Source organism: Eumetopias jubatus, unplaced genomic scaffold, assembly GCF_037043125.1.
Source record: "Eumetopias jubatus isolate StellerSeaLion01/CBP00866 unplaced genomic scaffold, mEumJub1_p1.0 scaffold_9, whole genome shotgun sequence".
Classification (NCBI taxonomy): Eukaryota; Metazoa; Chordata; class Mammalia; order Carnivora; family Otariidae; genus Eumetopias; species Eumetopias jubatus.
Window position 1 is genome coordinate 36,639,538 of NW_028274815.1, and position 23,520 is coordinate 36,663,057.

The following is a 23,520-nucleotide window of genomic DNA, read 5'->3' on the forward strand; positions in this document are numbered from 1 at the left end:
TCTTTAAGAAGGAAACTCTTTACATATGTTTTAAAGAAGAAACACTGTAGGCATCCTAGAATAAAAAGAGAAATCCATGGGGCACCTGGGTGGCTCAGTCATTGGGCGTCTGCCTTAGGCTCAGGTCATGGTCCCTGGGTCCTGGGATCAAGCCCCACAGCATTGGGCTCCCTGCTCAGCAGGAGGCCTGCTTCTCCCTCTCCCACTCTCCCCACTTGTGTTCCTTCTCTCACTGTGTCTCTCTCTGTCAAATAAATAAATAAAATCTTTTAAAAAAGAGAGAGAGAGAAATCCATTTGGATAGATGTGGTAAGTCATGTGTCTGTGTACATGGCTGGATTCCATATACCATTACACTCAGTCTCCAAGTTTCTGTGTAAAGGGACAGATTTACGTTGAAACTTACTGGATATGAATTTCTTGGAAGCCTTTAAAGGCCCTAATGATGGTATTTGGGGGATCAAGAGCCAACAACTCTATTTTGCTGCCTTTTGCAGTTTACAGTGTGGCCTTCACATAATTACCTCACTGCATCCTCCCAACTATTTTGAGGTCAGACCTCTAACCCACACTTTATAGTAGACAGACTCCATGCCTTGGAGATGAACCCCTGTCGGACTTCCTTATTTGAGAAATCTCTGGGAGCAGGGAAACACTACAGTCCCACGAAGTAAAGTGATAGATATGTGCCAGTCCATTCCATCGCACCAGCTGACTCTGGTTAGGTCTGACCAGGACCCATCTGTTTCTCTTTTTTTTTTTTTTTAAGATTTTATTTATTCATTTGCGAGAGAGACAGAGAGAGCACAAGCAGGGGGAGAGGCAGAGGGAGAGGGAGAAGCAGACTCCCTGCTGAGCAAGGAGCCCGATGCGGGACTTGATCCCAGGACCCTGGGATCATGACCTGAGCCGAAGGCAGACATGTAACCATCTGAGCCACCCAGGCGCCCCTGTTTCTCTCTTCTAATGGTGCAGGAGAACCTAAACATTTACAAGACTTGGAATCCCCAGTTGCAAATATTTTCTGCCTTTCCCCCCCATCCTTGACACTTTGATGTTACTGAGTATTTTTATTGGAAGCTAAAGCCCCCTGTAGAGATGATGAAGGCAGGGCAGGTAGTTATAAGGCAAGTCCTGGTGATTTGCCTTCTAAACCAGATTAGGAAAGTGGGGTGGGTGGTGGATTGCAGTGAGACTTCCAGCCTGCCATTGAAATTCTCTCCCAGATACCCCACCAACTGGACAGTCATTGGCTTTATAATAAACTACTCTTCTACAACTGAAATTCCTTCAGTAAAGCCTATCAGTGAGCCACACCTGTTAACCGCTTTAATTGTGTAATTGTAGAATTGTCCTCAGATAATTAAGAGGGTAGAAGTATAGCTGAAGATGACCTCGTGAACCGCAATTTGAATTTTAAATTCAATTTTAAATTAAACTGTTTTAGTTACCTATTGCCATGTAACATATCACCCTAAAACTTAGTGGCATAAAAAAGCAATTGTGTATATCTTGCAATTCTGTGGGTAGGCAATCTGGGCCATTCGCTGGCTAGTCCTTGGTAGGATCACTCCTGTGGTTGCAGCCATTCGAGTTCAAAAGGACTCGGGGGTCCTACATGGCCTTACTCACATATCTGAGAGTGAGCCTGGCTGCTGACCATGTGGTCCTTCTCTACATGGCCTTGGGCATCCTCCAGCAGGCCAGACCCACACAGCAAGTGGTCCCAAGGTTCCAGGAAGCAAGAACCGGCATGGCAAGGCTTCTTGAGACCTAAGCTCTGGAATTTACACAGTGTCACCTTCTCCACATTGTATTGGTCAAGACAAGTCACAAGGCAGCCCAGATTCAAGGGATGGAGAAAAAGACTCATCGCAATGCCCAAGCAAGAAAGGGGCTAATTGAGAGACATGTCAAGTTGGGGTAAGGGATTTGACCCAGAGAACAGCAGGAGGTCCCCTGGTGCTGGGAACAGAGGTGGGGAACATGGGAAGAGTCAGGAAAACCTTCTGCACAGGGTCTTAGGAATACTGGGGTGTGGCTGCAAGTTCACTGGACACCTCACACCTGGGGCATCTATTGAATACTTAACACCAACACAAGGAAAAGCAGGTTTTGTTTAGAAGGCTGTAAAGCTTAGGTACTGCCCATTCTAGACCATCCTAGTCTCCCCACTGAAATAAGGATAATGCTGGGATGATAAAGAGAGAAAAAAAGAGAGAGAGAACCTGCTGTAACTAGGTGGGGGCGGGGAAGCCAAATTGATGTTATAAATTTACCCCGGAAAATCCACATACTAACCTGTCCACCCACTGTCCCTTGAGTGTTGAGTGCGTCCACTTTCTTCCAAGTAGACATTCTCAAATCCCACTCCCTGGATAGTTCTAGTGGATCTTATGTCCTTATTATTTTTAGAGCAATACTGCCAATGCTTTGCGTCTGTCCTTTAAAATTTTTCTATAATAAAATTTTTCTGTAAGAATGTGTAACTTTGTTCATGCTCTTTTATTTTTAAAGGGCACCTATTCATTGGTGTATCCTCCAAAGCTGATGAGTTTTCTTTGTTGAGATGGGTGGGCTTGGGATGCTTTGTCCAGCACAGTTGGGTCACATACTGGCAAAATGGGGCGGGGGTGGGGGGTGAGGGGGAGGCTACAATATGCACCGTTTTTGTGCTTATATTATGTGGGTATATGTTTGGTAATAAAACTAAAATTTAATAGTACAGCCATACGTTGTTTTATTGTGCTTCCTAGATAATGCATTTTTTACAAATTGAAGGTTTGTGACAACCCAGTGTTAAGCAAATCTATCGATGCCATTTTTCCAACAGCATTTTCTCACTTTGTGTCACATTTTGGTAATTCTCGTAATATTTCAAACTTTTTCATTATTATATTTGTTATGGTGATCTGTGATCAGTGAGTATGACTAGCTGAAAGCTCAGATGATGGTTAACATTTTTTATCAACAAACTATTTTTTAATTAATGTATGTACATTGCTTTTGAGACATAATGCCAACACACACTCAACAGACTACACTGTAGTGTAAACATAACTTTTGGAGGCATTGGGAAACCAAAAAGTTCCTTTGACTCATTTTATTGCGATATTTGCTTCATAGTCATGGTCTGGAACTGAACCTGCAATATCTCTGAGGTCTGCCTGTGCTTTGCTTCATCCTATGGGGCTCCCTGGTTAAAAAAGAAAAATTACTGTATACATGATAATAAATTCTATGATAGCTACCTAAGTTTATTTTGTATTAAGAGGATCCTGTTTGTAAAGTCTTTAAAATTCTTAACATCATCTCCTTGATACAGGAGGCCTATGTCCACAGTGTGCATCACTAAATCTCCCATGCCCAGCACAATCTGTACCATAGGATAGGAATCCAGTATGTACTGCACTTTGTAAGTGAAAGACAGTAATAATAATGATCATCCTCACAGGCAGAGGTGAGAGAACACCTGGAATCAGAGTCAAACTTGTTACATATAAGGAGTGATGCATGATCCTTGGACCTGGACACTAATCGGCCTGCTGCAGCCTGTCACAAATGGAGTAAGCACAGAGTATTTGAGACAGCGTCAGAATTTTAAGATTACAAATCTTCGCAGTCAACGCATGGCTTTCCCCTTCCATGCAGCATTCCTCTTTAGAGTGTCATGGGAAAGGGTCACTCCCTGAACACTTACGAGAAAGGAAATCCTCTTCTTCTTCTGCCATTGGATCCTTTTTTAAAAATCTACTTTATGCTTATTTGTCAAGTTGTAAAAATATTGAACAGAACTCTGCCTCCTGCAATTTCTATCTCTGGGTGCTTGTTCTGTGTTTGGACAGACCAAACCCACATTCTCTTCCACATAACGCTTATTCAAATAACTGAATCTCCGCCATTGTTGAATATATGACAAAAATTGGTTGAGTTTCATGATGCAAACCTAAAGGGAAAGTTATCTTGAATAATGAAATGACAATATGTAGAAGCTTTAAGGACTTGTACACCATCTCATGGTTTTGAAGTGTGTAGTTAAAGACCTTGAGAGTTGACAGATTAGTCAGGGACTTGTCGAGTATTAATTACAAACTTTGAAATCTTGGTCAGTGAAAGTTCATCATAGTGCACCTTGCAAATATGATCAAAGTCTTTTCACTACTGATTTTATGACGCTTAACCACAGTGTGTAAAGAATGAAGGTTTTCATTAGAAATTACTGATGTAATAGAGCACATTTAAAGGAAGATGTGTTGTTAGACTATTAAAAATCATGCTCTTCCCCTACCCTACACCAGCCCCTGTTTTGGGGACCCCCCATCGTCTCTGAATACCTGAAATGGCATTTTGGTCTACTTTAAAGGAACTGTGCTCTTTACAGCTTTAGTGTAGCTCAGTAATGACCACCACCGTGAGGGCAGCAAAGGTGGGGCTGTTGTTAAGTGATGTTTTTAAGACCATAAAAATAAACCATGAAAACCTGGGGGCTGTGATTTAGTGAGTGAAAGAAATTTATGGCTGGCTGAAAACTTGAAAAATAGTGTGCAGCTGGTTATGGGAAAGGAAAGCAGTCCCTCTGTCTTGTCCTTGTTGAGTTTTAGAAAAAACAATCTATTATTTTTGGTAGCTTTTTTTTTTTCCTCTGGGAGTAAAAAAAAATGCATGGGCATCTAAACCACGGAAAATGAAATTCAAATACACCCAACGCACCTTCTCCAAAATCACTAGCTTATGTCTCCCCCACCCTTCTGCTGAGATGTCTTATCTGTGCCCTCCAATGGTTATCAAAACACAGGAGGGTATCTGCCGGGTTCCTTGGTGTTCTCTTTAACTGCAGGTTGATTCCCTGTAAGTGAAAGGTGCACAGAGATGCCAGTGCTTGGTCTCAGTATCCCCAGTCCCACTGTGCGTGCATTTCAGGAACCATGGCCTGCTGCCAGAGGTGGGAAGGCGCTAGTCTGGGGAGAACTGGGGCATGTCTCCACTGGTTCACCTGTCTGATGCTCTTCCTGTTCAGTTACCTCTGCACGCCAGAGGGTGGCACCCCAGGCACTCCAGAGGTGAAGAGGCGGAAAATGATGGGGACTGGAGAGGGGAGGGCAGGGCCGGTAAGGGGAATGTTGATAAATTCTCACAGTCCTCGGTCTTGAGATTTCCATCTAATTTGGAGCCGGACCCAACCCTGTTTGGAAGAAACGGGCTTCTGCCAGACAGGTGTCACAGGTTTAGGCATTTCTAAGATGATAAGGTATGTGAAGGTTATTCAAGACCAACGGCCTCCACCCACCTGGGTCCCAGGAAATCCAAAGGGAAACTAGTTTCCCCAGTGGCTACCTGTGGGGTGCTTGGGAGTTGGCGCAAAGCCAATGACGCCCCACGCTGTAAGTGAGCCAGCATCTGACCTGTCACTTTGTGTTGTTTTGCAGTTGCTGGATTTGTGCGACTCGGTGAAGGATGATGCCCTGAAGGTGATCTCTGCCTTTAACATTCCACACACCTCCCTCCACGCACCAATCGCAGGAATCACCAACGCGCAGGCCGCCTGGGCCTTCTACCCAGAACCGCTGCAACCCGAGCCCCGAGAAGGGGCGCGCTTTCAGCCGCCCAAGCTGGAAGCCAAGTTATAGCGGGCGTGGTGCGAAGGGTGGTGGCTCGCTCGCAGCTGCCACGACACCAGCTTCTCTGACGCCTGGAACTGGGGCCAAGGCCGGCCTGGCATGCGCTGGGCCTCGGCCCTCGGGGATTTGGGTCGCAGAGCAGGCAGGGTTCTCACTGAGGCTGGCGAGACGCGGGATGGGCTGTTGGGAAAGGGAGCCAGGCGGCAGCCCGGAACACGGGGCTTTATTATGTAACCCCGCCTGCCGGCAGCAACCTTTCCCAGCTTCCGCGCTGGATCTCCCTAGACACTGGACTCCCCTGCGAACGCGCCCCACACACGGGTGCCACCAAAGGTCTCCCGCGGTCAGCGATGACTCAGATTTACAGTGATTTTGGAAAAAGCATTGGTGCTGCGTGGAAAAAAAAAAAAAATCAAAGCATAAAAATCAAACACTCGCGGGCAAAGTTTCAGTTCAAGCGATGCTTCTCCAGTGAATCAGAACCCCTTGGGGTGTTAGAGGAAACGCACAGACTGGGAAAGGGGAGTGTGCGCCTGGAGTTTTGCTCTCGGCAGAGCGCGAACTCCGGGTTGTCCTCCCAGGCAGGCGGCTTCCGGACCGTAAGACAAGGTGCGGAAAATACTTTTACCATATGAAATTGTAATCTGTTCTTTAGAAGAGCATAGATAACAAAGTTTAATAAAGACATTAATTGATGGGAAGGCGGGCTAGGGCAGCACACTGCAGTAAGTTGATTTCGGAACTCGGAGAGACCACGCAGGCAACGCCTGTGGTCCCAGGCGAGGGCCGTAGATTTCCCATCCCATTTCTCAGATCCCGATTGCCCCACTTCAGTTTTGCACCTTTCTCTCAGCCCCAGCCATCCTCCTTACTCCCGCTCCACATCTCGTGGCAGAGGCAGGAGTGAGCACAGTTCTCGAGTCCGTGAGGGCGACATCCAGGACCGGAGACCTAACGCCCAACCGCCCTTTTCACACTGTCCCTTTTCTGGGCTGTGGCCCAGTATGGGGCCCAGAGGACCTCCGGACCCTGCGGGAGAGGGCGGGAAGGGCTAGAGGTCACCCGCCGCGGAGAGCTCTGCGAAAGCTCCCCAGCACCGCTTGGGTTGCCTGACTCCGAGCCGACCTCCTCCTTGTGCCCCAAAATAAGAGTGCTTAACCGGTTGCTCTCCCTGACGCCTTTGTTTTTTAAAGTGTTCACAGGGTCGCTAAAGCAGACGACGCGGGGGCGGCGGAGCTGTACAAGACCAGATGACAACCACTAGGGTTTTCTTCTGCGTGGTTCTTTTCCTGTCCCTGTCTGCATCGCCCAACCCCACGGAGAGCTCGGAGCACTTGGGCGGGTTTGGGGCTCCCAGCCGGTGCCGTTCTGTTGTTTTCCCGCCGGGTGCTAGGCCGGGCAGCTAAAGCTTAGAGTTCGCCCGTGCCCACCTAAGGTCGAGGGCAACCGCTCCGAGACACCGTCAGGGTAGACATCCAGTCTCAGCGTGCACTTCGCCGCGTCCACGCCCTTGTCCTTTCCCTCCTGCAACGAAATCCCGGGGCAGAACCCGGCGTCCGTCCTTGAGTCGCCCCAGGAACCCCTGGCCTCCTACACTTCGCTCAGGACTCGCCAGAGGATGCGCTGAGAATTGTTTAACCAGGGGCTGTGCTGTCTTCCCGACGTTCCATACCTGCTTATGCAGCATAAAACACTGACCGAGGTGGCCAAGAGCGGAACAACGCCTCGCTGATTTGCTCCTCTGCAACTGAGGACCCTTCCTTCTTGGTTCCTGGGAGGGAGGGACTTTAGGGGATCCTTAACTTGGGTTTCTTTATTCCATCTAACCAGCTCTCCCCCGTGACAGGATGTTCCATCTCCCGACCGACCTTGCCCCCACTCCCTGGCCCCGGCTGTCTCCTAGCCAGGGGAGCGCAGAAGGGGGTAAGGGTGGGGACTTAGGACCCACATTAGAACACATGAGGATGCGGACCCAGAGGAGTACCAGTCCCCGGAGCAGGAGTGGGAGTGAGGCCGCGGGCACCAAGGAGAAAGGGGGTGGGGGCGCGCAGGGAGGAGTGGGGGGCGTACTTCGCTCCCCACACCACTCCCCTGCGCGCGCGCGCCTTCACTGGCCTCAGAGCGCCTCGCGGATGGTTCTCTGAAAGCCTAACCAATATCTAGGATCCCGACCCAGCGGAGGTATCATCTTCTCTCCCACCTGAAGGCCGAGATTCCTTTGGGTCTTTTTTTTTTTTTTCGAGTTCTTTTTTCATTTCCTTATTTTACCTGCTCCGCACGCAATCCCTTCCTGCCTCGTACCGGGGCTGCGGAACAGACGCCTCCGGGGATCCACTTCTTGCCTTTTTCTCCACTCTCCCCACTAAGGGCTCTGCCTCCTACCGGAGGCTCGGCGCGGCAGAAAAGCTAGGTGCCCCTGCCAGGTGGCATGAGGAGGGCGCCTAAAACTACCGCGTGAGGCGAGGGCGGAGGAAGAGGATGAGCAGCCCTGCACATCGGGGGCTCACCCAGTACCCCAGAATCTGGGAGAGAGGAGAGCTCCGACACTCGCTGCCCAACCTTGGACCCAGGCGTTCTTGAGGATCAACCCAGTCCCCACGCCTGTCCCAGAGCGGCTGAGAAATTCCCGAAGCCGATCAAGGGCTCAGGGGCGCCTCCTGAGGCTTTCCGCAGGCGGCGGCCGCTCGGCCTGGTTCAGTGTGCCCGGAGCGCCCCCTCTGTTCCAAGCGCATGCAGTGGCCCCTGCTGGATGGGGGAGAGGCAAGGGTACACTTTGGGGCGGGGGGAGAGGAGTGGGTGCGCACAAGCCACCAGCAGCACTAGTCACTCCAGTCAACACGCTCAGCTGGGGCAGGGCCCGCGGCGCGCGCGGGGGAACCCGGCCGGGCCACCCCCGCCTTTACCTGTTCGAGCCTGAGAGCGCCAGCGGCTGCGGCTACGCCGCGGCAGGGCGGGGCGTGCTTGCCCGCGCGCCGGGGCGGGACTTAGAGGGGGCGGAGCTCGCGGTGATTGGGTGAGGGCCCTGGGCCGCCAGTCTGAGTTGAGCTGCAGGGCTGTGCAGGTTTCACTTCGCTCCGCGCAGCCTCCAGGTCGTGGTCTTGTGAAACCGCTCCGTCTTGCGTCGCCGCCGCCACCACTGCCACCGGACTCTCACAGTCACCCTGCGCGCCCCAGCCCAACTGCGGCCAGCATCGCCGCGGGCTGCTCGCTTCGCCCCGCTCCCGCCGCCACCCCCTCGGCGCCCTTTCCCTGGCCCTGGTCCCCCCAATGTCTGACTCTGACTCTCGGACTGAGAAACGCAAGGTAAATACCTCCGAATCCCCGGGAGCGGGCCGGGTGCCGACGGAAGACAAGCGCCGGAGCAATCTCGGCTCCACCTCCTGTTCCCTTCCCGAGCACGTGCAGGCAAGAGATGCACGTACCCGTCCCACTTGTCGCTGGGCGGGAGGCAGCGATCAGGCGGGTCGGGTTCCCTCCCTCGCGCAAGTCCAGTTTGGTGAGGGGTCGTCCGTGCAAAGGCTAACGGCACTTGGCGACGTGCGGTTCGGCCCGGGATTCCGCGCGAAGGAGTGGAGAAGCTTCTCAGGGTCAGCTGGGAAAGGCAACGCGTGCTCTCCGCGCTGTCCCGGGAGCTGCGGCCCGGCTTCACGATACTGGGCTGCGCGGCCGGCCGGCAGGTCTCGGCGCCCTGTCCCGGAGACCCCCAAGTAGCGGCCGCGCGGTACAAGCTAGTCTGGCGGCTTGGCTTTTCTCGGGTGCTCGGGCCCGTTGCGGAGGATTTGCGGAACTGCGGTGGTTATTTGACGAGACTCGTTTTCCTTGTACCCATTCAGGCCGAGGTTTTAGGGCAGCTGCTGCGTTCGCTCTCTCGGGCTGCGGGTGCCTGCCCGAGCTGCGGGTACGCTGCAGACGATACCAGCAGCACGATCCATAGACAGCCAGAGTCCGAGGGCCTCCTCCGACTGCCGGGGACACGCGGTGGACGAGCCTCGGGAAGGAGAACATGCACCATCCGTGGGGCCGGGCTGTCGTAGAGACTTGGGCACCCCGACTCCCTCTCGGTGCTGGCGGGCGGTGCGGTGCCCTCGGGGACCTGTTACTCGGTGTTCGTGCTAGTAATGGAAGACCCGTCGGCCGCGGGGGACAGGCGTGTAGATGTGTTGGTTGTCTGCGGTGGTCACGGGTGCGCGCAGTTGTGCGTGCCCGTGGCCAGGGGTGGCCGCTTAGATTTGGAGCGTGTCCGCTGCGTACGGGGAGAAAAAAGGAGGAATTTGTGGAGGAAGGTGGGTGCTACAGCTAAGGGAAGGGACGGCCTTTGGGTCTTCAGCCCACCCGGACTGGGGTCGGAGGACGGCCCTGCGGGTGCAGAGACAGCGAGACTCCTGCTTTGTCTCGAGGTGACCAGCCACTTGGGGCGGTGGGAGCCGCCGAGGCTCGCGCGGCGTCCGGCGGACACAGAGGCGGGGCGGGCTGGGGGAGCCGGGGCAGCTCGGGTCCGCGAGACTCCCGCCGCGGTCGCGGCCGGGGCCGCCTTCGGAGGCGAGTTTGTCAACAATCGCCTCGCCTTTGGCTGCCTGACCCGTAGGCGCCGCCCCCGCCGGCGGCGGCTATTGGCTGTGGCGCGGAGCGACCGCGCGAGGGCCAATTGGGAGCGCGGGCACCCGGCGCCAGCGGCGCGGGGAGGTCGGCGGTGCCGGCGGCGGCGGCGGGCGCAGTGCGCGAGGGGAGGAGCGGGAGGAGGCGGAGGATGTTCCCGGCGGCGGCGGCCGGGGCAGCGCGGGCCAGAGGCGCGGCGCGCGGAGCCCTCGGCTGCCCGGCGGAGCGCGGCGGCGGGCGGGCGGCCAGAGGCCGGCTCTGCGCTGCCCCCGGGTCTCTGAACGGGAGTCCTGGGCTTTGTCTCCCGCGCTTCCTTGGTGCTGACGGTCAGGGGTCTCCAGGTCGGCGAAGGACGCGCGCGGGACGCCGCGGGGCCCGGGCCGGGACGCGACGATCGGAAGGGAAGGGGCGGACGTGAGTTTCGGCCTGATTGCCTTCACAGGGGAGGGTCAGTGGGGTGAAGGAGCCGCGCGCCCCGGTTTCGCCTAGCGTGTGGAGTTACTTGGGGACTTTGCAGGGGGCGCCTGGGGACGGCTTTGGGGAGACCCCCCATTTGGAGGTGTGCACCTCACAGTGTGGGTGCATTCCGAAGTTCTGCCGGGTTCGGTGCGGCGCGCTAACCCCTGCGGAAGGAGGGGCGCGCGGGCTGGGAGCGGGAGGGACCGCGGGCGGGGAGCGCCCGAGCCCGGCCGAGCCGCGCTCCAAGTTACAAACTCTATTGTGACGCACTTACTACGACCGACGGCCCTTGCCAAACCTTCCCCAGACTTGCTGCCCTCAGCACTTTCGGCAGAACAATGGGGCCGGAGTGGGGAACGCGGCCAGCCGCCTGCAATCGCTGCATCTGCGCCCGCTCCTGTGCTCCAGCGCCGTATCTGATCCCGGGAAATCAGAGCCCGCTGGGAGTTTCCGACTTCTTCAAGTCGGCTCTGAGCAAAGAGCACATGGGAATAGACTTAACACAAGACGCTGCTCCTAAAAACTTTGTGTGTGTGTGTGTGTTACAGCGCCGGTCTCACATTGACGTTGTGATTGTGTTTTGTTTGGTGGCAGGAAGTTTAGTCCCACCCCTTCACCTCCTCCCCTCCACGCAAAGATAGAGGTGCCTTTGTTATTTGAGGTGTGTTTTTATTCTTATTTGAAAGATAGAGAAATATATGAACTAACGACTTAATGTTAAAGTATTTGGTAGTCTAAAAATCGTGAAGAAATCAGCGAAAGTTGGCAAAATTTAGTTATTTGTTGTAATTGTTATTTTGCTGAAGATAATCTTAGTTTTTATTTTACTTGCAGAAAAAAAGACCAAATGGCAAAGCAACCTTCAGATGTAAGTTCTGAGTGTGACAGAGAAGGTGGACAATTGCAGCCTGCTGAGAGGCCTCCTCAGCTCAGGCCTGGGGCCCCTACCTCTCTACAGACAGAGCAGCAAGGTAATCCTGAAGGCGAAGGGGACCGCTGCCCCCAAGGCAGCCCTCAGGGCCCGCTGGCCCCACCAGCCAGCCCCGGCCCTTTTGCTACCAGATCCCCGCTTTTCATCTTTGTGAGAAGATCCTCCCTGCTGTCTCGATCCTCCAGTGGGTATTTCTCTTTTGACACAGACAGGAGCCCGGCACCCATGAGTTGTGACAAATCAACACAAACCCCAAGTCCTCCTTGCCAGGCCTTCAACCATTACCTCAGTGCAATGGGTAAGCAATGCCTGGGTAAGAGGTAGTTAATGTGTGGTTGTTTGAATATCTGTTTAAAGGCTGTGTGTAGCGTTTAAACTAAACTCCCTTTTAGAATCCTTTTACTGATGTAGTCCATATTTTCATGGGAATGGAGGATGTGTCACATGAGACATCAAACCAACATTATTTTTTTTTACATTACCAAGTTTAGTGGCAGCAATAAAATGTACCTAGTATAGGCCTGTTGAGCAGTGAAGCTGGAATCCTTGCTGCCTGCCTTCATTAAAGTGTATGTGTTGTTCTAACCACTAAGACTTACTTATCAATGATACTGTGCTTGAAGGGGACTTAGTCAAATACAGCAGATAGCTTAAAAACATAACCAGATGTGTGAAGAAAGATGAGACAAGTTAATCGTTTTCAAAAATGATATTTTTAGAAAGTGATCTGGTTCATCAAGGCAGTACCAATGGAGAACCAGAAAAATGGGTTGTTTTCTACTCAGATTCCTCTTTGGGCTGATTTTTTGTTTGCTCAGAGGTTTTGGATATGGTACTAATAAGATTAGATTGTGGGTATCTGTTTCAGGGATCAAAGACCGTTTTAGGGTCTGAACCAGGAAAATCTGGCAGGAAAGTGAGGGAGCTGACCTGGTGGGGACTGTGGCAGATTCGGGAGCATTTGCACTTTCTGCATTAGGACTGCCCCCCCCCCCCCATCTGTGGCTGTGTGGTCTCAGAGTGGTAGGTTTTCCTATGGTACAGTGCAAGATAACCCAAGAGTGCAGATTTTGGTGCCAAAGATCCCGGCATCAAAGATGTTTTGACACTGACAATTAATTTAGAACTTTGAAAGCACTGTGCAAGCCATATAAAAACATCTGCTTGCTAAGATTTGACCCTTGAGCCCCTAGCATGTGACTTTGAGCATGTTCAGTTCTGGTGTCCTTGGTAAGGGAATACGTCTGTGTTGTTGTGTTCATTCAGATCACTCTTGCCCCCCATTGGAAAGTATTGGTCAGGATTCACCAGAATCTTACCATTTGGACAGATAAGCCCTTCCTTCCTGCATTAATGAGGTATAAATAAGTTGGCAGCATTATTCCTTAAGGATCCAGTATAGATTCCCTTACAATGTAGATCACACTTTTGCCAAAGGCTAACTAAAACGGAGTCCTCAGACTAGACACTTGACTGTTGGAACACAATGACAAATCTTGTATTTGCAGGTACCGTGGGGCTCTGTCTCAACCTTCATAGAGTTGTGGGTCTGTCCCCATGTTACAGAGTTAGGACCTCAGAGGATTGGTCACTTGTCAGGTTGGGCAAACCTGGGAAATAGCAAGGAGGGATGGCAGAAACACCAGTTGCTATGCATGTTGGCAAGGTGTCTTCTCCTAAAAACTGAGATAGACTTTATTGGGATCCCTCCTTAGGGAAAGGAGCTTGAGGTTTTATTGCTACTATTACTTTAGCTATTACTACCCTCCTGAATTCATTTAAACCTTAGAAGTTGGTGCTTGCAGATGTTTTTCTGCCCATTGTAAGTACTCTGAGTATATGAACCTATAGCATTCTTGCTTACTCAGTGAGGGAATAGGGCTTTATGGTGTTTATTTTTAAAAACCTATGTATTTTAAGGATCCTTTGGAAGCCTTATAGTTTTTTCCTGCAGACCTATGAATCTACCTCTACAGGTGGTGGCTTAATGCACAGAAACAGTTTCTCTTTTCTTGTTACTCAAGAATAGTGGGTGACCTAGTTTGTGTGTGTGTGTGTGTGTGTGTGTGTTTTGGTATGTATGGTGACATACTGTTTAGCGAGCTTATTATAAGGTAAGCACCGTTACTCAAGATGACAGATGTAAAGCTTTAGAGATCACAATCTAAATTATTAAGCAAAGTTATGTTTATACCTGTGAAGTCAAGTCATGGATCCCGAGGTGTAACTTTATAGTAGATGGGCATGATAACTGAGACTTTAATGCATAGGATTAAATGATAAGGTGTAAGGAGTTTATCTGAAATTAGTGCACCAAGGTAAGTTTTCACTATTAAGTTCTGGGGAGATTTGCTTATTGGGGTGGGGGATGAATGGGGGACTGGAGAAGACTTAGTCAGATATGAGTTTTATTAAACTGTAGAATAAAATTGACAACCTTTGTAGTTTGTAACTTTTTTTCCTGGTTATTCTTCTAATAGTTCCATGCCTAAAGACCACTGAAATATGCTGAGTTGATAAATTTTGGTTCTTTTCTCTTTCTAGTCCTGTTCAGTGTTCCTTACTCAACCATATCCATTAAGATCTTCAGTGAGACTTTTGATAATTTATTGCAAAATATATTTTTCACAAAGAAGTCTGATTGGTTTTAGCCAGGGCAACACAAATGGGAGGTTATAAAGAGGTGCTCCTTCGCCTGGGGCTTCTGCTCCTTCACTCACAAAATAGTTTCTGCTCAGTGAGTTGGGATAGAAAGCAGTGGATCTTGCAGTTCTGTTCTTGCATCTTTGTTTAACGAGAAAGTAAATTCTTGTTTGGGATGTATGTTAAGTAGATGTTTATACTAGAAATGCCTTCATATTTTCCTCCATATCCCTTATTTTTCTGGATATGTCCAAACAATATTATATTTTTCCATGAGAAACATCGGTTTTGTTTTTTGTTTTTTTCACTTTTACGAACCACATTTTAGTCTCCTTGTACCCTGGGTGGATTAACTTGACCTTTGCTCTCTTAGTGAATAACCGATTCTTCTGGTCAAAAATCACTGACAGAGGTGTAGGTTTCTGAGTGCCTTTTCTGGTGAGTGTGCTTATGCCATATGTGTTTTTAATACAAATTGTACTGAATTCTGCACAAACTCATACTTTGAAGGTGTAGTTATTGCAGTTGGAAATAAGTTGAGAAAGGTCAGAATGTGCTGGTGAGTGTTGTGAACAGGGTGAAAGCTAGTTAATTAACAACTTCCACATGTCAAATGACTTAAACTGTATTTGTCCCCTGGAACGTAAGAGTTCCTAGGTAGGAGTTGTGTTCTTTGTATTTCCCCACATCTTGGCGTACGCCTCTTGGGGCTGGTAATTGTCTGACCCACCTGTTAGATTGTGAGCCCTCTGAGGAGAGGCACGGTGTCTTAGACCCTCCTAATGAGGGTCTGACAAAGAGGAGACGCTCAGAAGGTCAGAGTTTCGCGTCTTGCCCATCAGTCTTTCATAGAGCCAACCGAGGACAAATAAGATTTCAAAAAAGGTCTGGTGGCAAGAGAAAGACCCTCTGTGCTACCCCACCCCCCCAAATATTTTTAGTTATTTGGATCTAACTCTAAGGTTTGTCACATGGGAGTGACAGGTGAGGTCTAGCTCAGCACGAGCCCAGTAGGGATGCCACAGGTAAGTGCTGAGCACTGAAGATGCAACCAGTCCAGATGGAGGTGTGCTTTTTAGTGTCTGCTCACACGGAAGTTTGAAGACTTAGTACATAAAAAAGAATGTAAAATGTATCGTTTTCATATTAATGATATGTGGAGATATTTTGAATATATTGGGTTAAATAAAAAACATTTTTTTTATTGCCGTAAAAAAAAATTCCTAAAATTTAACCATCTTAACCATTTCTAAGTGTACGCTTCGGTAGTGTTAAAGCATATTCACAGAGTTGTGCACCCCACTCCCAGAACTTTTCGTCTTCCAGAACGGAAACATTATACCCATTAAATGTCAGCTCCCCATTTCCCCTCCTCCCAGCTCCTGGCAACCTTCATTTTATCTGAGTCTATGATTTTGACAGTTCTAGATATCTCATATAAGTGGAATTAGACAGTATTTATCTTTTCGTGACTGTTTTTTTCACTTAGCATAATGTCAGGGTTCATCCTTCTCATTATTAGCCTTTCCTTCCTTCTTAGAGTTGAATAATATTCCGCCGTATTTATGTAACACACTTTTTTAATTCATTCATCCGTCAGTGGACACTTGGGTTCTTCCATCTCTTAGCTATGAGTGTGCAAACATCTCATAGATTATACTTTCATTTCTTTCAGATATGTGCAAACATTTCCTCAAAATCACACTTTCATTATTTTTTCATGTATTTCTTTTGAATATATATGTAGTCGGGGAATGACGGGATCATAGGGTAGTTCTATTTTTAATTTTCTGAGGAACCTCCATACTGTTTTCCCTAGTGGTTGCACCAATTTATATTCCCACTAACAGTGTACAAGGGTTCCAATTTCTCCACATCCTTACCAACATTTTCTTCTCCTTTGATAGTAATCATCCGTGTGAATTAATCTCTCATTGTAGTTTTGATTTTTGTTTCCCTGATGATGAGTGATGTTGAGTATCTTTTCATATGCTTATTGGCTATTAAATAAAACATTTTTTATATTCATGTTACCTGTTTTTTTTTCCTTTTTTATTTTTTTAAAGATTTTATTTATTTATTTGACAGAGAGAGACACAGCGAGAGAGGGAACACAAGCAGGGGGAGCGGGAGAGGGAGAAGCAGGCTTCCCGCTGAGCAGGGAGCCCGATGTGGGGCTTGATCCCAGGACCCCGGGATCATGACCTGAGCCGAAGGCGGATGCTTAATGACTGAGCCACCCAGGCACCGCTTTACTTTTTTTAAAGTGTTCCTTCTAGAAAAAGGTCAGATCAGATCTGTGGCTGACATTGTTTCTATATGGAGGGGCTGCTTTGCAGATGGGGGAGCTAGAACATACAGTGGCGTTTTAGCGAGCCAGACCTTATTCTTCCCACTCAAAGCACACCATTTCCATGGAACTTCCTCCTTTGATTGCTTCTGTTGACTTTACAGTGAAGATAATTAACCTAATCTTGTAAGTTTAGGTCTTAAGTTTAGGTCTTAATCTTGTAAGTTTAAGGTCTTAAATGAGCTTTGTTGATAGCTACGTTCTTTAGGCAAATATAAATATCAGTTTTGGTTTACTTTTTTAAAACTCCATGGTACGTGTGGGCTTTGAAAAAGTTGAAGGTGGAGTGGTTTGGTTCTTCAGGCATCTCAAGGCTGCCTGGGAACCTGATGGTAGTCTTTACTAAGACCCAGTTCTGGCTTCTAGCCACAGGCTCACTAGTTTGGACACCAAGAGAAGCAAATCCACTTTATAGGTCCTGAGTGGGGATAGAAAGTGAGAAAAGTGAAAGTTTTTTTTTTCTTTTTTACTGGTTCCAAACAAAATTTAGTAACTGATAGCTGTGTAGACCGTTTTAAATTTTATATGTTTTTATTTTGAGATAATTATAGATTCACATGCAGTTGAAAGAAATAATGCAGAGATCCTGGGGTGCCTGGCTGGCTCAGTTGGAAGAACTTACAGCTCTTGGTCTTGGGGTTGTGAGTTCGAGGCCCACATCAGTTGGAAGAACTTACAGCTCTTGGTCTTGGGGTTGTGAGTTCGAGGCCCACATCAGTTGGAAGAACTTACAGCTCTTGGTCTTGGGGTTGTGAGTTCGAGGCCCACATTGGGTGTAGAGATTATTTAAGAATAAAATCTTAAAAAAAAAAAGAAAGATACAGAGATCCTATATGCCCTTTACACAGTTTCCCCCAATGGCAGCATCTTGTGTAATAGTACAATATCACAACCTGGAAGTGACAGTGATAAAATCCAGCTACCTTATTCACATTTCACCAGTCCCACATGTACTCCACGTGGTGTTTGCATGAGTGTAATTTACTACTATGCTGTTTATCACATGTGGAGATGTGTGTGATCACCATTACAGTCAAGATACCGAACAGTTCCATCCCAGGGATCCTGCATGCTACCTTTTTGTAGCCACAGCTCCCTCCCTTCTGCCCCCACCCCCTGACAACCACTCATCTGTAGTGCATATCTGCACTTCCATCATATGTGACCCTAGAGGTTGTTTGGCTTTTTTGCCCAGCATAATTCCATGGAGATCCACCCATGGTGTTGTGTATGTCAGTTATTGCTTGGTTTTTATTGCTGAGTAGCCTTCCACAGTATGATGTACCACAGTGGATTGACCCGTCGAAGGACATTGGGGTTGTTGGCAACCTCTGGTGGGGGCCTGGCACCGCAGACACTTGGGGAGGGCTAGCTAGCACACATGGCTTGTCATACGGCATCCCCTGGCACGTCTTCTGGCAGCTGCCAGTTGAAGAACGAGGGTACAGGCCTCCTGGTCCAAGCCTCCTCACCCAGTGACGGGCCATGAGGCCACACCACGGCAACAAACTGCTGCCGTGAACAGTCCCGTGCAGGTTTTTGTGTTTATGTGAGATTTCATTCCCAGAAGCGCAGTTGTTGGATCATACGGTAGTTTAGTTTTTTAAGTGCTGTTTGCCAGAATGGCTGTACCATTTTATGTTCTCATCTACAATGTATGAGGGGGCCCGGTTTTTCTAAGTCTTAGCCAGCATTTGGTGTCATCACTATTTGTTTTTAGTTGTTCTGACACACGCCTCATTGTAGTTTTCATCTGCATTTCCCTCCCGGCTAATGGTGGTGAATATATTTTCATGTGTTCATTTGCATGTGTATACCCTTCTCCGTGAAGTGGCTGTTTTCTGTCTTTTGCTCATTTTCCAATTGATTGATTGGGTTTTTGACTCTTTCACTCTTTTTGAGAGCTTTCACACATTCTAGACTCAAGTCAGATAGGTGATTTGCAAATATTTTCTCCCACTCTGTAGCTTGTCTTTTCATCCTTTTCATAGAGCAAAAGTTTTAAATTTTAGTGAAGGCCAGTTAATCAGCTTTTCCTTTTATGGATCATGTTTTTGGTGTCATCTAAGAACTCTTTACCAAGCCTTAAGTCCCAAGATTTTTGCTTTTTTTTTTTTTTTTTTGCTAAAAGTTTTATAGTTTCACATTTTACATTTGGATCTGTGATTCATGTTGAGTTAATTTGTGTGTAAGGTGTGAGGTATAGCTCAAAGTCTGTTCTTTTTGAGTATAGGTACCCAATTGCTCCTGCACCATTTATGGAAATTGTTATTCTTTTCCACCTACTTTTAGCTCTCGAACAACATGAGGTGAGGGGCGCTGTGTGTGGAAAATCCATGCATAACTTTTGACTCCCCCAAAGCTTAGCTACTGTTAGGCTACTGATGGCCTGCTGTTGACTGGAAGCCTTAACAAATAATACAAACTGTTGATGAACGCATATTTTGTGTGTTATATGGATTGTATACTGGATTTTTATAATAAACTGGAGGAAAGAAAAGGTTGTTGAGAAAATCTTAAGGCAGAGGAAATACATTTACAGCGTTCTACTGTATTTATTGAAAAAAAACCACCTATAAGTGGACCTTATTATCCAAGGGTCAACTATAATTGTGTTTGCACCTTTGTTAAAAATCAGCATGTTTTTGTGGATCTATTTCTGCATTCTCGTTTGTGTTCTGTTGAACTATGTATCTGTCCCTCTGCCAAAACCACACTGCCTTCATTACTGTAGTTGCATACTGGGCCATAGAAATGGATACAGTGATTCCTCAGACTTTATTTCTTAATTTTTTTTCCAAAATTGTTTTAACCTGGGTCCCGTGCCTTTTCATCTATATTTTAGAAGAAGCTTGTCTGTGCCTACAAAAACCCTGCTGGGGTTTCCAGAGGAATTGTGTTAAACTTTTAGATCAATTTCGGGGAGAATTTGCACCTTTACTAAGTTGAGTCTTCCAGTCCATAAACAGATATGTCTCTTCAAGTATTTTTTTGTAATTTTCAGTGTACAGATCTTGTATGTGTTTTGTTAGACTTAATTCACTTGGGAGCAATTATTAATGCTATATTTTTAAATTTATTTTCCACACATTCATTTTTAGTATATAGACATGCAGTTCATGTGTGTGTGTTCTTGTATCCTGGAGCCTTGCTGAACTCAGTAGTTAACGAAGTTTTTTGTAAATGTCTTGGGAGTTCTATAAAGACATGTTATCTGCATATAGGAAGTTTTATTTCTTCCTTTCTGATCTCTGTGCATTTTCTTTTTCTTGCCCTGTTACACTGGCTAGAATTTCTAGTGTTAGGTTGAATGAGAGTGGTGAGAGCAGACATCCTTGCTGACAGTTTTTATCATGAATGGAATAGGTGTTGGATTTTATAAAATGTTTATTCTGGGTGCCTGGGTGGCTCAGTTGGTTAAGCGACTGCCTTCGGCTCAGGTCATGATCCCGGAGTCCCTGGATCGAGTCCCGCATCAGGCTCCCTGCTCAGCAGGGAGTCTCCTTCTCCCTCTGACCCTCCCCCCCATGTGCTTTCTCTCTCTCTCATTTTCTCTCTCAAATAAAGAAATAAAATCTTTAAAAATAAATAAATAAAATGTTTATTCTGTGTCACTTTATATATGTAAATGTACGATTTACTTATTTTAATATGTTGATATGGTGAGTTACATTGATTTTTCAGTGTTAATCTGTCTTGCATGCCTGGGATAAGTCCTACTTGGTCAGGGTGTAGTTCATTTCATACATTCCTGGATTGAATTTGCTAATATTTTATTGAGGGTATTTGTGCCTAAGTTCATGAGAGCTATTTATCTGTTTTCTTTTTAGACAGTTCTGGTTTTGATCAGGGCCTTAACAGGGAGTTGGGAGATGGTCTAGCCTCCTTCCTTTTCCAGAAGAGATTGTGTAAAATTGGTATTAATTCTTTAAATGCTTGGTAGAATTCTCTAATGAGACCATGTAGACCGATTTCTTTCTTTGGAGGGGGTGGGGGAAGTTTAAATTACAAATACAGTTTTTGTAGGACTATTCAGGTTGTCTCTTTCATCTTGGTTGAATTTTAGTAGTTTGTGATTTTCAACCACAAGCAGTTGGTCCATTGCTTCTAAATTGTTGAATAATGAGTGTATAAAGTATTTATATTGTTTCCTTTTTGTCTTTTTAAGTGGGTGCAGGATCTGTTATGATAGCCCATTTCATTCTAGATATTGATGATTTTTCTTATTTTTTATCCTTATCAGCCTTTCTGGAGGTTTATTGGTTTCATTTTTTAAAATCAGCATTTTGTTTCATTCATTTTTCTCTATTTTCCTGTTTTCAGTTTTATTGTTTATTATTTCTTTTCTTTAGTTTGCTTTGTGTTTATTTTGTCTTTTCTACTTTATTGAGGTAGGAACTTGGAGTAATGTTTTGAGACCTTTCCTCTCTCCTACTTTAAGCATTTAGTGCCATAAATTTCCCTTCCCTAGTGACTGCTTTAACTACATCCTATATGTCTAGGTATATTTTGTTTTCATTTTCATTGCCTTTCATGTGTTTTTATTTCCTTTGAAATTTGTTGAGGTCTGTTTTGGTAAATGATCCACAAGTGTTGAAAAATATCTGTATTCCGCTGTTGGGTGGAGTGGTCGTTGTATATGTGTCGATTAGATCTTATTGGTTGATTATGTTATCTAGTTCTCCTATATCCTTGCTGATTTTCTCTCTGGTAGTTCTGTCAATTGCTTAGACAAATGGTGTTGAAGTCCCCAACTATAATGATGGCTCAGTCTATTTCTCCTCTTTCAAATCTGTCAGATTTTACTTCATGTATTTTTGAGGCACAGTTGTTTGGTGTTTATACATTTTGAATTGTTAATGTCTTCCTGTTGGGTTGATCCTTTTATCATTGCTCTAGAGTCTACTTTATGTGATGTCAATATAGCCACTCCTGCTTTTTGTAAAAAAATAATAATGTATGTCTTTACATGGTATATCTTTTTCCACTCATTTACTTCAAACCTAATAATGTTGTATTTGAGGTAAGTTTTGGTATATAGCATATCTTCAAATAATACTGTTTTATCCACTCCATCAAATCGGTCTTCTAAATGGTATATTTAGATCATTTATATTTAAGATAATTGTTACTGTGTTAAGGCTTAAGTCTGCTCTTATATTGTCTCTGTTTCCCCTGTTTCTGGGTTTCTTTGTTTAAACCTTACTGTGGGTTATTTGAACATTTTTTAGGATTCCATCTTGATTTATTTGTAGCATTTTTTTTTTTAAGATTTTAATTTTTTTTTTTTTTTTAAGGAAACTCTGCACGCATCTTGGGGCTCGAACTCACAACCCCAAAATCAAGAGTAGAGTCCTATGCTCCACAGACAGCCAGGTGCCCCTGTGGTGTTTTTAAATATACATTGTTTAGAACAATTTCCTTAGTGGTTGCCTAAGTATTACAATATACAGACATAACTTGTTATGATCTATTGGCATTGATGGTATCAAGATTTTTTTATTTCAGCCGCAGTGTAGACACCTTACATCCCTTTAGGTCCCTTTACCTGCCCCACTTTTCAAATATAATTGTCTTAAACATTTCCTCTATATACATTGAGCACCATATCTGATGGTGTCATATTTTTTGCTTCATGCATCAAATATAATTTAAGAAGCTTATGAGAAATAGGTGAGTTTATTATATTTCCTCCTCTCTTTTCCCCATTTCAATATTCTTTCCTTTCTGTTGTGGTTCTAAGCCTTCTGTTATTATTTCCTTTGTGTTCAGAGGACTTCCTTTAGTCATTTCTAAATGATAGGCCTGCTAGCAACAAGCCTTAGTTCCTGTGTTTGAGAATGTCTTTGTTTTCCCTTCGTTCCAAAAGGATATTTTCAGTGGATATAGAATTCACAGCTGATAGTTATTTGTTTGTTTTGTTTTTTTCCTGGACTCAAAAGACCTGTCACGTCCTTCTGGCCTTCATTCCTCCAGATGAGAAGTTTGTCATCTTTCAAGTGTTGTTCCCCTATGAGTGTTGTGTCATTTCTGCCTGGTGCCTTCCAAGGTTTTTTTCTTTGTTTTTTATATGATGAGTCTTGGATTTCTTTGGGTTTCTCCTTTGTGAGGTTCACTCAGCTTCTTAAATCTGTGGTTTTATGTTTTGTGCCAGGTTTGGGAAGTTTTCAGCCATTATGTCTTTGACTATTTTCTCAGTCCCTCCTCTCTTCTGGGACTCTGATGACTAGAATGTCTTTTTGTTGTGGTCTCACAGATCCCTAAGACTCTGTTCAGTTTTCATCCTATATTCTGTTTGGACTGAGTAAATTCTGTGGATCTAGCCATATGTCCACGGATTCTGTCGTCTGTCATTCCCACTCTGATTATTGAGCCCAGCCAGTGAGGTTTTCTTTTTCCCCCCTTATGAGGTATAACTCACAACTTTTCAATTCTCAAATTTTTGTTTGCTTCTTCTCAGTGAGTCAGAAGTTCAGATCCCTCCTTGGCCTTGCTGATACTTTCCAGCAAAAATGAGGCACCAAATTGCATGGCTTCATTGAGTTCATTTGGGGGGTGCATGCTTGGTTCCCCCCAGCCCCTGCTGACACCTGGAAGGGGGAAGTGGTGGAGGGCTGACTCACAGCCTTGCTTCTGCAAGCTGGAAGCTAAAGCTCAGCTCCTCTTGGCTCCTTGCATTTACACCAGCGTGCGGGTGAGAGGTGGAATACCAGCCCTGCCTCCCACCACCCTGTTACCCTCATGATGCTGGGTATGAGTTCCTAATCATTCTCCTTGATGCCAGGTGGGGGTGGAGGCTCAGTGACCCCCTGGGTCCTGCAGACACAGGAGGCTGGGGTGGGGAAAACCTACAGACCACTAGCCCTGTCTCCTGCCACCTTGCTCAGTCTTATTGCTGCCAGGTGGGTGTGCAGGCTCAGCTC

At 46.6% G+C, this 23,520-nt stretch overlaps 2 protein-coding genes across 4 annotated transcripts in view; both read left to right on the plus strand.

Moving 5' to 3' along the window:
- The window catches only part of ACOXL (acyl-CoA oxidase like), a 354,745-nt gene extending 348,416 nt beyond the window's left edge, over positions 1-6,329 (plus strand). For both annotated transcript variants that reach the window (XM_028117110.2, XM_028117111.2), the window contains one exon: positions 5,427-6,329. In XM_028117110.2, coding sequence (XP_027972911.1) covers positions 5,427-5,627 — 201 coding nt within the window. In that variant the 3' untranslated portion in view covers positions 5,628-6,329. The remainder of the gene's footprint in view (positions 1-5,426) is intronic.
- Positions 6,330-8,845: 2,516 nt separating this feature from the next.
- BCL2L11 (BCL2 like 11) overlaps positions 8,846-23,520 on the plus strand; it is a 46,749-nt gene continuing 32,074 nt past the window's right edge. The window contains exons 1-2 of one of the 2 annotated variants that reach the window (XM_028117169.2): positions 8,846-8,921; positions 11,508-11,902. In XM_028117169.2, coding sequence (XP_027972970.1) covers positions 11,521-11,902 — 382 coding nt within the window. In that variant the 5' untranslated portion in view covers positions 8,846-8,921; positions 11,508-11,520. Of the gene's footprint in view, positions 8,922-10,365; positions 10,629-11,507; positions 11,903-23,520 lie in introns of those variants that run through there. The other variant, XM_088026419.1, reaches the window with a different exon arrangement.